We start from the raw sequence: 16,149 nt of genomic DNA on the forward strand, positions 1-16,149 counted from the left end.
CCGAACCCAACCTGATTCAACCCGATTCAAAAACCTAAAAACCAAAGCGGTTTCAAACCCTTGGGTTTTCTAAAACCCGAATTGGTTCTGGTCAAACCCGAGATTGACCAGGTTCGATCTTGGGTTTTTTTTTATGGGTTTTCGGCCCACTACTTTTGTTAATTACATAGCCCACCACAAATTCTCATCAACCTTAACAAGCCCAAAAACTCCATATATATAAAAAGTTAAAAACTTTAAAAAGCATCTCATTTGGGTTTTCGCGTTTCCGATCAAAGACCCTCCCACCGACCCACCACCACCAATCACTTCCCTAACTAACTAAAAAAACAGTAACTAAAACCACAAAATGCTGATCCCAAACGTTGCTATAACATACGACGACAATAACTCATCTGTCACAGCTTCCGACAACGATGACAATGCTAAGGAGACAGGAAGTAAAAACGATGTCGTTCCTTATAGTAAAGGAGAAAAAGTTTTGGCTTATCATTGTCGTCTTATTTATGACGCTAAGGTTTAGTTTTCGTTCTTTCGACAATGCATTTGTTTATTGTGTGTATTATTAAAAATAAGTTACTAATTTTTTTTTTATTAAAAATAAGTTACTCGTAAAACATTACAATAACTTTTCCAACAGAATTGCAAGTTTGCCCACCAGTTAGTTGTTGATATTTTTTTGAATTTTTTTGAATTTTTTTTCATTTTTAGGCAAACAGTCAGGAATTGTTGAATGCATGTATCATTTCCTTTGCCCGTGTCAATTCTTGAATAAGTGGGTTTTGAGCCCCAATACCTTGACGGTGTATGGGGAGGTTAAGATGTAGGCAGACCTTACCTCTACCTAAGTAGAGAGGCTGCTTCCAGTTTCTACCTAAATGGTAGAAAAGGCCCTCCAACCTTTGCATGGGATGAGGATCGAACCCATGAGCTCTGTCTCCAGAGGCAAGTGCTGCTTAGTTTTTCGATATTCTTGAATGCATGTATTATTTGTTCTTTTTTTTTCGTACTTTTTTCGGGAACTAATCTGTTGAATGTGGAGCATAGAATTGTGGCGGGACGGATTGAAAATAGGTTTAACCATAATATGATTATGAAAATGGATTGACGCCTGAGAAAGACACAAAACCGCTTGGCGACGCCATATTGCTTGGCGACGGGATGCTTGTCCTCGGGTAGGATGAGGAATTAGCGGGTGATAGTAAGCTTTGTCACATATCGCTAGCTGGTGGTCGGGATGGTTGTTTCTTATAGACGGTGTAGTAAAATGTGTATTAAGATTCGAGGAAATTGTATAAACTTGGTGAAAGGTGCGAGTACGTGTAATGGTTAAAAAAACGAGTATTTGGATATGTATTAATAATGGTAAAATGGTTAAAAAAAAATTTATATGGCAACCGATGATATACAAAAACATTTTATTAATGGTTCAAACGGTCCGTGGGCCCCACCCTCTTTGTCCTCTCCTCTTTTCCATGGTGACGCATGCTCACGATGTGTCCTCGTGACAAGGGCGTGCCAACGGCTTCCTCCCACGACAACCTTATGACAACGCTCGTGACGAGCCGTTTGATGACTACCATACCAATTTTATGTAAGCTCTAACTCAATAAACTTTTTAAGTCATCCAAGTTTTATAAGTTTTATGTACTTAGCACTCAATTCTAGTATGTACTAACTTCTAAGGCTTCAAAACCGTAGAGACGGCCTTGAACAGAGGTTACAAGATGAGTTTACAGCTAGAGTGATGAGTTTAGGTGAGTTGGGACTTGGGTGGAATATTTTCGACTTTAGGCGAGTCGGGTGGATTTTTTTTCGACTTTAGGTGAGTTGGGTGGATGTTTTTGGACTTTAGGTGAGTCGGGTGGAATATGTTAGATTTTAGGTGATTCGGGTTGAATATTTTGGAATTTAGGTGAGTCGGGTGGAATATTTTGGATTTTAGGTGAAAGTTTTTTGATGCAGATATATCTTTAATGTTTATGCAACCTATATATCATATCCGCAAAATTGAAAAAGCATGGCAACCATGTGGTGTAATGATGTTGGCTACTTCCATTGCTGAAAACGTGGTGGCTCAAATCATATGAACAACATACAGAACTCTACTTTTCGATTTTGAAAGATGTGATGACTGCAACATACCTAATAACAACTGGTATATACAAACTACTTTTGGTATGTAACTTCCAATGTGTTTAGGATTTCATTTGACAAAGTACTGATTTGGAGGCAGAATTTGAACTCTCTAGATCCACATTGCTTGAGTGTTATACTAAAAAGGAAAAAGAAAAGGCAAAGAGATGACGCTTTTTCAAGAAGAGGAGTTTTGGATGGACGTATAAGACCAAAGGAAGAGAAAGATGAAAGTTGTAGGAGAAAAAAGTAATGGCTGATTTTGATTTTTCCGGAGGGTGAGGCTTCTACCATTACCCTATTATCTGCATATTCTTGTGCGTTCAACTCCCACCCCTGGATTGGATATGTATGATGAAAGTTTGGTACCAAAAGGATATCAGAAGTTGTGGACGTATATCAGTGTACTGGCTGAAATTGTGTTGCCGAAGCAAACTGTAAGCTTATCTCTGAACTAAACATTTCACTCGGTCATGGAGCAAAGTTATCTGTATTGGAAGTTGTATGGTTGGTGGTTGAACTATTTAGATACCAAACCAAATGTTAAGTTTAGCATACGTATTTGACTCGACATTTAATTTGGCCATTAACACTGACCCCATATAGGTTTGTGAGTGCCAGTATTGGATATCATGATAGCCTGATATAATGTCCTTATGTTTGACTTTACAGTGTTAATTTACTATTAGATGTTATCAACGTAGAGGACTTGGGCTCTAAGGAATTATTATTGATAAGTTTTGCATTTTAGGACCAAATCTGGATTGTTCAGAGTAGTAAAAGAGGGGCTGTAAAGGCTGTACTTTTTGTTGTACAAAGGAGAACTGTTAGGCTTGTTATACTGTTATCTTTGCTGGAATTTTATAGTTGTACAATACCCTCGGTCTTAATATGAATGCTAAAATTTCTGGAATTTCCCCAGATTCTGTGCAACAGTTTCTTGTTTTCCTTGATGTTATCCAATACTTTGGTCCATAAGAAAACTATATATTGTCATTAATCATGAGAGCTATTGTAGATGGTTGACCAATAATAAAACACTTCCAGTAAACTATGTAGCTCGTTAATAATGAATTTACTTTGGGATGATGGGAGAAAGGTTAGCTAGATACATGGTCTTTTGGTCCACTTGATATAAATTTAGTGTGACAAACTGACAACTGGCTGAACAGGACATATGGTTTGGCCGGACAGTAGTTCAAAAAGCAATTTCCATCCGTATTTGAAGATGGTGCTAAACAGTTTGTTCTTTGCTTTATTTGTTTGTCGATCTAAGATTATTTCCTATGGTCTATTTTAACACAAGATAGGACTAGTTAGGGTTTAGTTGCATACAATATCTTAGCCCCTCTATTATTATTTTTTTATGTTCCACATAATGCATTATATTATAATTTATCGACAGCATCTTATGGGGGGCTTTCTAATCTAACAGGTGCTAGACGTTGATTCTGGAGGGACATGTTATTTGGTTCATTATATTGTAAGTTTTTTTAATCAAAGAAGTTATTCAAGTCCTTTTCAGTTGCAAAAAGGTTATAAACCACAACTCTCTTATATATATATTTTTTTTGCAGGGTTGGAAGAAAAAGTGAGCACATCTGTTGTGTTCTTTCAAATAAAATATACGTTTTTGTTTCTTCATTGATTACCATTCACTTGTTTAATCTTTCGATTTGATAGATATGATGAGTGGGTAGGGATGGATCATCTCATGAAGTACAACCAAGAGAATGTGCTAAAACAGATTGCACTGGAGAAAGAACATCCACTGGAAGTCACAAAGTCTGGACGTGCATTGCATTTGAAGCTGAAAAATCCCAAAGGGAATCTGCTAAAACAGAAAGCACTGGAGAAAGAACATCCACTGGACGTCACAAAGTCTGGACGTGCATTGCATTTGAAGCGGAAAAATCCCAATGGTTAGAATGTTTATTCTATCAACTCAACTGAAGATTACCTTTCCGCAACTTTTATTATGACATTAGCCGCATTGACCAACGAGTTGTGTTTGTTTGGTTTTATTATTCATGCTATTCTAGTAAATGGTGTCCTGTGTTAAGAACTAATTGAGCTATGTATGGTTAGCCTTTGTTAAACTTGGATTTCCCTCTTTTTAACATATTGCAGAGACAAGAGGAAGGAAGAGAAAAAGGATGACAAAGGTATTATTATTAGTATTTTTTGGTTATAATAATTAATTTTAGTGCTTTTTTCAACATGGTTTAATATGCATCATTTTTTTTTTAAAATTAAAATGAATTTATGCTAGTTCCATGTTATGTTACGGTGCATAAGAAATATAACAATGAAAATAGCAAGGGTTTGCACCAAGCATCATTAAATTAGTGCTTTCTGTTAAATGGCCATATATGATATGTGTTGTATGCATCACATTTGTCAAATCATTGGGCCATCTCTATCTGATCTTTATTTATGCTTTATGGTTTTATTATTTTGTTTCTTATTTTCGAATTGTTAGACTAACTTTACCCCTTATATGCAAGGGCACTGCATCTTATGGAAAGCTCATTGATCTCCAGATTCCACCCACTTTGAAAAAGCATCTGGTCAATCATTGGGAATACATAACGCATATGGGCAAGGTGTCAAATGACTGAACTTCCAATATTATTTTTTATTATTTCTTCAATTAAAGGTAGATTTCAGAAGCCAAATAATTTTTATATCTGTATTTACAATTTTCTTAACTCTATCTTGCAGCTTGTAAAACTTCCATGTTCTCCAAATATCGATGACATATTAAAGCTCTATCTGGAACAGCAGTCAAATAAGGATGACAGGTCTCCTTTCTTTTAACCACATGCATGCACATATTATCTGCAAGTTCATATTAGCGTTTACATTTTATTAATGTTTTAGCCTTATTTGAATTTCTCTCTTTCTATCTGTATCTGCATTGTGTTCTATACATAAACATTTTATTGTGGATGAAGGGCTTCTGATTTGGCTGGAGAAATTCTAAGTGGTATACGTTGTTATTTTGACCAAGCGTTGCCTGCAATGCTTCTCTATAAAGGTGAACGCCAACAGCATGAAGAAGCAACTGCAAACGAAGTTTCTCCTTCAAAAATTTATGGAGCTGAACATCTCTTACGTCTTTTTGGTATGCCTGATTTTATATGCTGTTAGTTATCATCAAGTTAACAATTAACATACTGCTTTTTGTTAAAATTAGAGGTGGTTAATGGTGATCCCAATCCATTTACTTACATATGGATGGGCTTCTGCTTAATTGTTAAATCTAACGGGTCAGAATGCTGGCAAACTTTAAAACAGATCAAATGTGGTGGTCTAAAGTCTATCAAAATACATGTTCTATAAATAAAACCTGCAAATTGAATGCTAGGCGAAAATTTGAGAATTAGTGGAATAATATGATAATTTTATACATCATTACCAAACTAAATTAAAAGTTTGGACAGAAAGTATTTCAGAAATCCGAACAAACAGACTCATACAAAAGTCACTCATCTTGACCTACACTAAACCACTTACCCTATCTGGTTGGTTCTCTTTCACCTATTTCAATGAATCATCCTCTTAGGTTAGGTTATCTTCTTTAAGTCTTTTTGTTACGCATGGTTTTATTTGCTGTTTATTTTTAGATTTCTTAAAATTGAGAGATATAATGCTTTTCACCAAATCTAGAGGTCTGATCCATTTACTTATGAATGGGTCATTTCAGGTTACTTTTTATATTTAATTGTTCAAATAAAAGATGTTAGCAAAATAGCAATTGTGTCATACCCAAGTCAAAACTGTCAAAATGGGTTCTCAGCAGATAAAACCCGCTAAATCATTTCTAATTATAAAAAAAATTGAGTATGATTTACATAATAACATTTTTGTATATCCTACTGCATGAACTTGGAATATCTGGACCAAAGTGTTTTGGGTAATCTGACTTTTCCCAAAATCACTTGTTCTGACCTGAATCAGTTAGTTACCCTGGCCATTTGCCACCGTTAGTAAAGATTTACACCAACGACCAGTTAGAAAATGTGTTTGTTTTCTCTCTGTTTGGTTCTCTTTCAACTATTCTCATGAATCATCTTTTTAGGTTAGGTTATTCCCTTGTCTCTTTAGATCTTTTTTAGTGGGCCCATTTTTATTTCCTTTTTATTTCTTAATTAAGTTGTGTAATACACTGCTTTTTGTAAAACTAGAGGTCGGATATCTTGATCCATTAACTTACGAATGGATTGTTTCATGTTATGTTTTATCATGAGCGAGGCAAATATAGTAGGATAGCAAAATGGAAATGGGGCAAACCTGTTGGTAGGGGTGTTAAACTGTTAATAGACAGTTAACCGGTAATTGGCTAGCCAAGTTAATCGGTTCACTATTTCGTTCAACCTAAACCAAAACTGAAAGTTCTGCTTTTTTCATTTGGTTATGAGGTTAAGCATTCGTTCATTTGAACAATTTTCGTTTTAAAATAAAAAATAAAATAGGTGTATGTAATTTTTAAAACATATGCATTTATTCCAAACTAATATATTTCATTCTCGAAGGAAAATTTGAAAAGATTCAGTATCTTCCCCGATCAAAAAATTAATGTGTCTTTACGCATTTAAAAATAAGATGAATTTGGAACTTGCTAGAGTACCATGCTCGGGTAGAAAGTAGTTTATATTCTCTCTGGTTGGTTCTTATTACTCTACTTTAACTGTTTAGGTTGTTGTCTTTACTTAACAGTTAACAACAGCTAAATTCATAAGAAAGCATCAACTTTCAGAGGCATAGTTTGTTTTTCCAACTTCCAACATTTGTGAGCCTTTTCAAAAACATGTCATTGCAGTGAAGGTTGAACAATCTGTGGGTTGGTCAATAGATTGTGCAGGACACCCATGAACAACCTTTTTAGTCTTTTATTTATTTGAATTTTATTTAAATAATTAGTTACGGTTAAAAAACTTCATGATGACGGAAGTAGTCTATTAATCAAACTGAAATGATCAAGGAGGCTTTTTGCATCATGAATACGCTGCCAGAGACACTTGACTCATCTTTTAGCTAAATTTTTAAAGTTAACTGCTTTATCCATTTTAACCTGATAGCTGTTAGTAGCAAAGTTGACCTGTTCATCCATAAATCATTCTATATTGTCTACTCTATATATGGGCAAATAATGGTAGGCTTGTAATTCAGGTTTAGCTGAGGGTAATATATATCTGTAGACTGTAGCTATCGCTGATAATACATGATGTTTTTGAGAAATACTTAGACAATTGCACCCCTTATGTATTAAGTTTGCCTCTTTATGTGATTATAGCTGTTCATAAATCATCTCTCTAATGCTTGTTGATTTATGAAATTTTCATTCATGATATGACCTTTTACCACTGTTTGAGCCTTTGAGGCAAGATTGTTGAAACTTTTACTATTGCTTTCAAAGTATCATGCTACCGAGAATTCTGCATTTGACATGGTATTTCAGCACATTACTTCTCTATCTCTTGCTTTTCAGTTTATTTTGTTTTTTGAACATATTTCACCAGTTAATTCCTTTCCCAAAACGTCACATTATGATTTTGTAGTCAACACTATCTACACGGTCCTCGGAACTGTATAATGTATTGGAAACTTAATTTTTCTATACTTTTTTCCTCCGGAATTTAAATGATTTCATTCATTGCAGTCAAATTGCCGGAGATACTTCATCATGCTAACATTGAAAAGGAGATACTGACAAAGCTGCAGCACAGGTTACAAGACTTTCTCAAGTATGACTCCCCCTTTTCCAACAATGTATTAATAAGTTTGTAGTCCAAAGTCATGCCTTTATAGAGGTGGCAAGATGGGTGGGTCATGTTCGTTGAGTTAAAGTTTATCCATTTTGAAAGAAGTTATATATTTTTTTGATCACACAATCAATATGGTTAGTTGGTTACAATAGTCTAATTTTTTGAATAAACATGATACTAAACTTTTTTTGCCTTGGTCTATCAGAGACAAAACATGACCCAAGTCGACCTATTCCTAGCTAAAGTTGTTGAAATTGCGACCATTCTCATTGGTTGTACTCTTCTATCTAGGGTTCGTCTCATTATCAAAAGCTTATACTAAGTTCTAGCTTTTTGTATGTCTAATTTAAACCAAAATAATATTTTTTTAACAAAACATTCTAATTATCAAATATCACAGGTTCCTGCTGAAGAATGAAAGCCCATTCTTTCAACCTGCCTATGAAACACCAGATGGTTCTTGCACAATTGAGTAATGACATGATTGTGCTAAAAAAGATGTACATAGTAACTTAATCTCCATGCTAGACAATTACTCTTCCTGAGGTCCATGGGTTGCATTTTGTTGTATGCATAGTGAAGGGTTTTGGCAAGGAGAGCTACTGTAGTCTGTAGGTGATTGTGACAAGCCAGGAAAATATGCAAGACCAACCATCAACCATGCGAAGTTCAATTACAAGTGAGTTGAAATCGTAGTTTTATTATGCGTCGAGTTCTCAATACAGGTCAATCTAAATTAGAACTTGATTTCACTAACTAACTTTTTGCTATGGTATGGTGGAGTTTCAGCGTTTTGTTGTTAGCTCTAATAACTCTGTTGTGATCTAGTAATGCAACCATGCATATTTTGTTGGTAGTATGATAAATTAGTGTCGACTTTTAGTAAGGGAAGTGATATTTCTACAACAGAATTTAGCCATCTACAACAAATACACAAATTTTTATGCACAGAATACAACTGCATGATGCAGGTATTGTTGCAGATAAGTAAAATGTGTTTGTAGGAATATCATTTCCCTTAGATAAAAGCTCTTTTTGACCATCAATATGGTGATGTGCTTGACTATGCATAATGATCTTCTGAATAGAATTAGCACAGAAATAAATGGGTATACCGAGGCTAAACGGGTTTATTTCATAAATAGTTGATAAAATAACACGTTTAATTTTTTGTAGTTTGTATTTAATTTCATTTTAGTTTAGTTTTAAATCAGTCTAACACAATAGACTCATACATGGTTTAGCAAATGATTTTAATTTTTGGATACGAGTAACTAAATGAGTTGGGATTAAAAGTAAGTTTTTCAACATGCAAAACACGAAGAAGATACAAACGGCCAACCCTACATTTTTAGTTTTTCGATATTGAATTGTGTAAAACTTGTATCTTTATTAAATCAAATGTTTTAATATTACTGGCATAAAAGTAAACAAGAAACGGATAAACACCTTGATAGCAACTTTGAATATTTCATGGAAGGCAGTTTTGTTTTTGTTTTTATTACATGTCATTATTCCAAAATAGTCATAGTCATGTTAGATATTTTAAGCAGCCATCCATTTGATTGGTCAAGTTCCCACTTTTGATTGTCGTTTTTACTTTTTTATTAGAAGGGTCACAATTAGTTATTGGATGGTGGCGTACTGAGTGAAAGACTCGTGGTTTGACTTATTTTCACCTTCAACACACTATCATAGTATCATATGTCTTGATATTAATGGTTTAAACATGCTTAAACCAATGAGTTTTAGTCATATATATCATTGTTGTTTTACAAATTATACCATATAAGTAATGTTTTTGTCTATTTATGATTTATAAAGATTTAAAAGAAAAATACTTTGGTCTATTCATAAAGATTCACAAGGAAAATGTACTAAAATCTTTTTAGTTAGCACAAGGTTCTATTAAATTGACAAACCATAAGGGTTTTTCGTGATAAATATTCTTATGTGAGATGCACGTAGAGACTTAACGGAAGCCATCTAATAGAAAATAAACCAAGAGACGATGAGTTTAGGGACATTATTTGCGACATTTACTCTTGAATTAAAATGAACTTGTTTGACTACTATTCCTGATTAAATTCATTGTATTGTAATCATACTTATGGTGTTACTGAATTATGACTTTCAACAAAATACATCTAATATCAATGAGGATTTCACATCGTTGATTTCTTTCACATTTGCTTCTTTTATGATTTTCATTGACTTATTTAAGTAATAGTAAAACTTTTGGATATATTCTCTTCATGTCCAATTTCTTAGAAATCACCTCATCAAAGTCCAAATTTATTTAGTGCTAGTTGATTACCTAATTTTTTATTTTATTTCTCTTAATTATAATGATATAGCTTACTATCTTGTCCATTAATAGTAGTGGTCCCTTGCAAATTTCATCACCTGAAATTTTTTCACTTTTATAAATAACATAACATATAATTCATATATTAATTCATATATTGTAATTTTACATTCAATCAAAATGAATCTTATGCTTCACCTTCTTGTGCTTTTTACACTAATATTTCATCTTACACTATTAGTATCATCATCTTCACCACCCAATGCCTTAAAACTAGACTCATCCCTCTATGTAGACCAGAAAAACAACTTCTTGATCTCACCAGATGGCGTTTTCACCGCCGGGTTTTACAACGTTGGTGACAACGCTTTTTGTTTCTCGATATGGTTCACTAAACCGTTGTCTAATGGTGAACAAACCGTGGTTTGGATGGCTAACCGTGACATACCCGTCAATGGAAAACGTTCAAAACTTTTACTATCAAAGACGGGTAATCTTGCTTTACATGATGCTGATCAAGACTTGCCCATTTGGACCACACGAACACGAGATACAACAGGGTTTGCAGAGTTAAAGCTAAATAACTCGGGTAATCTTTACCTTCAAAGTAAAGATGAACAAGTTTTATGGCAAAGTTTTGTATCACCAACAGATACACTTCTTCCAAATCAACCACTAACTAAAGATGCTACGCTTGTTTCTTCAAGAAGCCGAACTAACTATACTTCGGGCTTTTATAAACTTATCTTTGATAATGATAACGTTCTTCGGCTTGTTTATAGCAATCCTAAAGTTACAGGCATATATTGGCCAAATCCTGAGCTCCGAGCTTGGGATGCTGGTAGGAGCACTTGGGGAGGTGAAAGGACTGCATTTATTGACTCGTTAGGCCGATTTAACTCGAGTGATCATTTGTTTTTTAATGCTTCAGATGATGGAGCTTTATCCATGAGAAGGTTGACCATGGATCTGGATGGTAACGTACGAGTGTATAGTCTTGATAAGGATAAAAGTATTTGGAAAGTTACTTGGCAAGCTATCTCACAAACGTGCTTGATTCATGGAAGTTGTGGAGAAAACAGTACTTGTTCCAACGACCCGAATTATGGTAAGAAATGTACATGCTTACCATATCATAAAATGGTCAACGTAACCGATTGGTCTTATGGGTGTGAACCAGATTTCGAGTCAAGTTTATGTGGTAATGGTGAAGATGAGGATGATTTTCTAAAACTCACTCATTTTGATTTCTATGGGTATGACTCAAAATATTTGCCTAACGTAACGTTAGATGTATGCAAGCAAGAGTGCAAGAATATGTGCGATTGCAAAGGGTTTCAGTACAGGTTTAATAAGAATCAAGGAATTTTTCTTTGTTATACAAAGTTTGTGTTGCTGAATGGATTCGGGTCTGCTAGTTTTAATGGTACTTTGTATCTAAGAGTTCCTAAGAGTACCCTTTCTTCTAATACAAATAAAGTTATTCGAAAACATGAACTGAACTGTTCTGGGAGTCCTAGAATGGTACAACTTGAACGCATATACGATAAGAAGAATGAAAAAGGGTCAATTAAGTTCCTGCTATTGTTCACTTATGTGCTTGGTGCATTGGAGGTCATTTGCATAATCTATTTCTTCTACAAAACCAGGATAGCTATCCCGAAATCCCAAGGTTACCTACAAGCTGCAACAGGATTCGAGCGTTTCAGCTTTTCAGATTTGAAAAAGGCATCTGAAAATTTCAAGACAGAGATAGGAAGAGGAGGTGGTGCAGTTGTGTACAAAGGAATTCTCTCAGATAACCGAGTTGCAGCCATAAAACGTCTCAAAGAAGCTAATAGCAATCATGGGGAAGCAGAGTTCTTAGCAGAAGTGAGTACATTGGGGAAGCTTAATCACATGAATTTGATCGATATATGGGGGTATAGTGCTGAAGGGAAACACAGGATATTGGTTTACGAGTACATGGAGAATGGATCATTGGCTGATAATCTACAGTTGAATAATCTTGATTGGAAGAAAAGATTTGATGTTGCCGTTGGGACAGCAAAAGGACTGGCTTATTTACATGAAGAGTGTTTGGAATGGGTTTTGCATTGTGATGTAAAGCCTCATAATATTTTGTTAGATCGTGATTACTTGCCAAAAGTTGCGGATTTTGGGTTGTCTAAGTTTTTGGATAGAGATGGAATAGGTAACTCGGAATTCACAAAAGCAAGAGGGACAAGAGGATACATGGCTCCAGAATGGTTTTTTGTTGGACTACCGATAACATCAAAAGTAGATGTTTATAGCTACGGAGTGGTGATGTTGGAAATGATAACAGGAAGAAGCCCACAAGGTGGAGTTGCATACGAGAAAACGATGGTTCAATGGGTCCGAGAGAAGGTTGCTGCAGCTGCAGGTGATGGATATGGCGGAAAGAACATATGGATAGAAGAGGTTGTGGATTCTAATGTAAAGGGAGATTATGATAGGATTCAAATGGCGATTTTCATCAAAGTGGCTTTGCAATGTGCAGAAGAAAATAAGGATGCAAGACCCACCATGAGTCAGGTTGTTGATATGCTCCTCCATGGTGGTGATGGTAAATTTTGAGTTTATATGCTCTTTTATGGTGATGGCATATGTACATATTATGGTTACAACCACTCCAAACGAGCGTAGTTTTTCGCCACGTTTAGTAGCAGCGTGTTTCATTTGGTCATTCAGATCACTAAGAAGTACTGTATAATAAAAGTGGCAAAAATAGGTAGTATGCTTGTATTCTTGTAATATAAAATGGCATTAAGTCATTAACCCTATCTTTGGGGGTTGATATTAGTTGTTGAAAGCTTAACGCACACTACGCCAGAAATGGGTCCTTGGGTCCTAGATGCCAGAGGCAGGTGTGAGCCTCATGAACACAAGGCACATCATACTTGGAATATGTAAATCAAAATAGATTATGCAGATATAAAGATGACTTTTTTTTCTTTCTAAAACTTAGACCCAATAGCTAGTTATCTGATGTAATTACAATGTCAGCCATTCAGCCTGATGAAATATGAGACTTCAGACTTCCAAAAGCTTAGTTGGGTTTTTCAAACAACATTCACTGGCCCATTTTATAAGAACGAATATTTCTGTCAACAGGACCAAACTCACAAGGCACACTTAATCTAGTCACTCGTATGCAAGGCGCAATGCCTTTGTGCCCCGGGTCAGTACGGATGTCCCTCAACTTAACACTTAATAGACCCTACCGTTCGAGCCTTTGCACCTCAGGCGTAAGCACCTCTAGACTCTAGAGTTTAGTGCTTATGTGTAAATGGTGATGCTTGGCAGCTTGTTATATGGCTAAACAAACTTTTGGTTTTAACAAATCATATATAATAATCTGAGGCTTTTTTTACTTGACGATCCAGAAAGATATATACCAGGGTATGCAATGCTTTAATATTTTTTCAGAAATAAACAAGTACACTAAAATAAACAAGTAGTTAAATACATAGTGTACTTACATGCCTTTTACTCATAAATCTCCTCTTCTAGGATTCAATGTTTAAAAGTGTTCCAAAATCTTATCATTATTTAGTTTAAAAGAGCATATCTTTCTTTATAAAAGTGATTAAAGATAAGATATCGTTTAATCCTATAAACCTCTCAATACTCCTCAAACTCTCAAAGTTGCAGATGTCAAACTACTCTCAAAGTTCTCTCCTCAATCCATGTCCAAGATAACTTCAAAAGAAGACATTAAACTCAAAACATATGAAAACAAAAAAAGTAATAATAAAAAAATCACATAACTCCAAATACTCTTTCTCATCAAGCACGTAATCAAAACAAAACATCCATTACAGTTTCAAGTCTTCATTAGAAACTATTTAGAAACCAATACTAATTAATTACGAGATTTTAAGGCATATAAAGATTAAAGAGTAACATAACACTAATTAAATTGAAAAACTACAGAGTTAATAACGAAAATAAACCATGTCCAAAAGAATTCTCTACTCATGAAATTGACTTCATCATATCTCTATACAAGACAATGGTTTATAAAAAAAATTAAATCTGAACTACCCCCAACTTTTCAAGTACCTTAATTCAACCTCATAACCAATAATAAGCATTGACTAGCTAAAAAAAATTTTTTTTTTTTCATCAAAACTAATACTACTATCCAATTTTGTTCATCCCCATATTATTAAACACAGCATTCCTTATGGCAGCTTCAGTTTGCAACCACTGTCCATTTTTCTCCATCCCTGACATATAATGCCTCACTTCCGTTTTAACCATCTCCTGCATTATCTCGAGTAGTTTCGAATTATAAGAATAATTCGTATCACCCGTTTGCACCACCGGCGCAGTTGCTTGCATCTGTGCCGGTGGAGCCTTCTCGGGCACTGGCAACTTTTCTTTTGCTGCAGATCCGGGTAATGACAAAGTTAAAGCCAACATATCATCTGGTACATCGTCCTGGACCGGTTTGGTAACCGGTTCAGCTCGATTATTATTATTAGTAATATTGGAATATTCAGTCAGCTCTGATGTGGTAGGACTATTAGAGTTATTATTAAAAAATAACCCTACCTCGGACCGGATGCTGGACTGAATATTGCTAACATCCGGTCCGAGGCTAGCAGACCGTTTCAGAGGGGGCTGATAACTAACCAAATCTTGACCATCGAGAAACCCAAAATCATCACTACCCATTGACGAACACTTGCGCTTAAGCGTAGAATTCCAATGATTTTTTATCGCGTTATCTGTCCTCCCATTCAACAAGCGGGCGATGGTCGCCCACTTGTTCCCAAACCGCGCGTGCGCCTTGAGGATCATCTCATCTTCCTCAGGCGTAAACGCGCGGTGCTCCACTTGTGGAGACAGCTGGTTGCACCAACGCAACCGGCACGATTTCCCTGACCGACCCGGAACAGATTTGCTTATTAGAGACCAGTTTCTTGCACCATGTTTCTGAACTAAAATTTTCAGAAGTTCGTCTTCTTCGGAGCTCCATGGACCTTTGACTGGATCCATAGTTTTTTCAAATTTGTGAAATTTAAAAATATGTGGAGAATAGGGTCTTTATATATGAATGGAAAAAAAGCCTCAAGATAAAGATTAACGGAAAGGCAGTTATGATATTACAACTGGCAAGAAACACGTGTCGATTTTTTATTGCGTGATGGACGTAGACCTGCATGATAACAGAATCAAAGACTATAATTAAATAAATATAACGTCAAAATAACTGAGCTTTTACTAAATTAAATAATATATAATGTTTTTTTTAAGGAAAATGCATAAGACCAATTTGGAATTCATAATATTATTTTGCGAATAATATATGATATATTTTTTTTTATAAATATTATAAACATGATATAGAATTTATTTATTCGTAATATTGTGTTTTTGGGATATTTTTTTGAAAATAAAGATAAAAAGGAATTCAAATCACCGACCGTTTTGGAAGTTAATGTGGGGAGAGGAAAATATGGACCGTACGGCATAGGGGGGAGGTATAGCATGGACTTTCTGTTTCCCAGCCTGGATTGCTTGTTTCTTTATTTATTTTTAAATTAGATATTTTACCCCGAGCGATGCGCGTATTATTATAAGTTATTGTTTAATTAGTGTTGATTTAAATGTTTTGATGTAGACATACACAATAACAAATATTTTGTTTAATTAGTTCAATGTGATTGTTCTTATTAATTTCATAAGCATGTGAATATAAATAAAATAATGTTAAAGATGTGTATGATATATCACTATCAAAATGTTATTAAAGATAAATATGAAAACAATTGATGTTTACACTTGAATATTTTCAAAATGTTCATTGGGCATTATGGAGGTTTTTACCAACTAAGTTGATGAACATTTCCTTCGACCTAAAAGAGAAAAGTCCTCCATGTTTATAAAATTTTTTTTAAAAAA

General features: G+C 34.8%; 3 protein-coding genes across 3 annotated transcripts; 2 read left to right on the top strand and 1 right to left on the bottom strand.

The window, feature by feature from the left end:
* The first annotated feature begins 262 nt into the window (after positions 1–262).
* Positions 263–8,766, top strand: LOC122608030 (protein MRG1-like). The gene is made up of 10 exons (XM_043781113.1): positions 263–517; positions 3,572–3,619; positions 3,714–3,727; positions 3,820–4,058; positions 4,267–4,301; positions 4,644–4,742; positions 4,861–4,940; positions 5,094–5,263; positions 7,802–7,886; positions 8,308–8,766. Exons 1-10 carry the CDS (start codon positions 350–352, stop codon positions 8,381–8,383), a joined length of 1,014 nt encoding a protein of 337 aa, XP_043637048.1. The 5' UTR covers positions 263–349; the 3' UTR covers positions 8,384–8,766.
* Positions 8,767–10,361: 1,595 nt separating this feature from the next.
* On the top strand, positions 10,362–13,199 carry LOC122608029 (putative receptor protein kinase ZmPK1). Its single transcript, XM_043781111.1, has one exon. It carries the CDS (start codon positions 10,396–10,398, stop codon positions 12,811–12,813), a length of 2,418 nt encoding a protein of 805 aa, XP_043637046.1. The 5' UTR covers positions 10,362–10,395; the 3' UTR covers positions 12,814–13,199.
* Positions 13,200–14,153: 954 nt separating this feature from the next.
* LOC122607671 (transcription factor MYB73-like) lies at positions 14,154–15,246 on the bottom strand. The gene has a single exon (XM_043780689.1). It carries the CDS (start codon positions 15,241–15,243, stop codon positions 14,380–14,382), a length of 864 nt encoding a protein of 287 aa, XP_043636624.1. The 5' UTR covers positions 15,244–15,246; the 3' UTR covers positions 14,154–14,379.
* Between the last annotated feature and the right edge of the window lie 903 nt (positions 15,247–16,149).

Source organism: Erigeron canadensis, chromosome 7 (assembly GCF_010389155.1).
Source record: "Erigeron canadensis isolate Cc75 chromosome 7, C_canadensis_v1, whole genome shotgun sequence".
NCBI classification, from domain to species: domain Eukaryota; kingdom Viridiplantae; phylum Streptophyta; class Magnoliopsida; order Asterales; family Asteraceae; genus Erigeron; species Erigeron canadensis.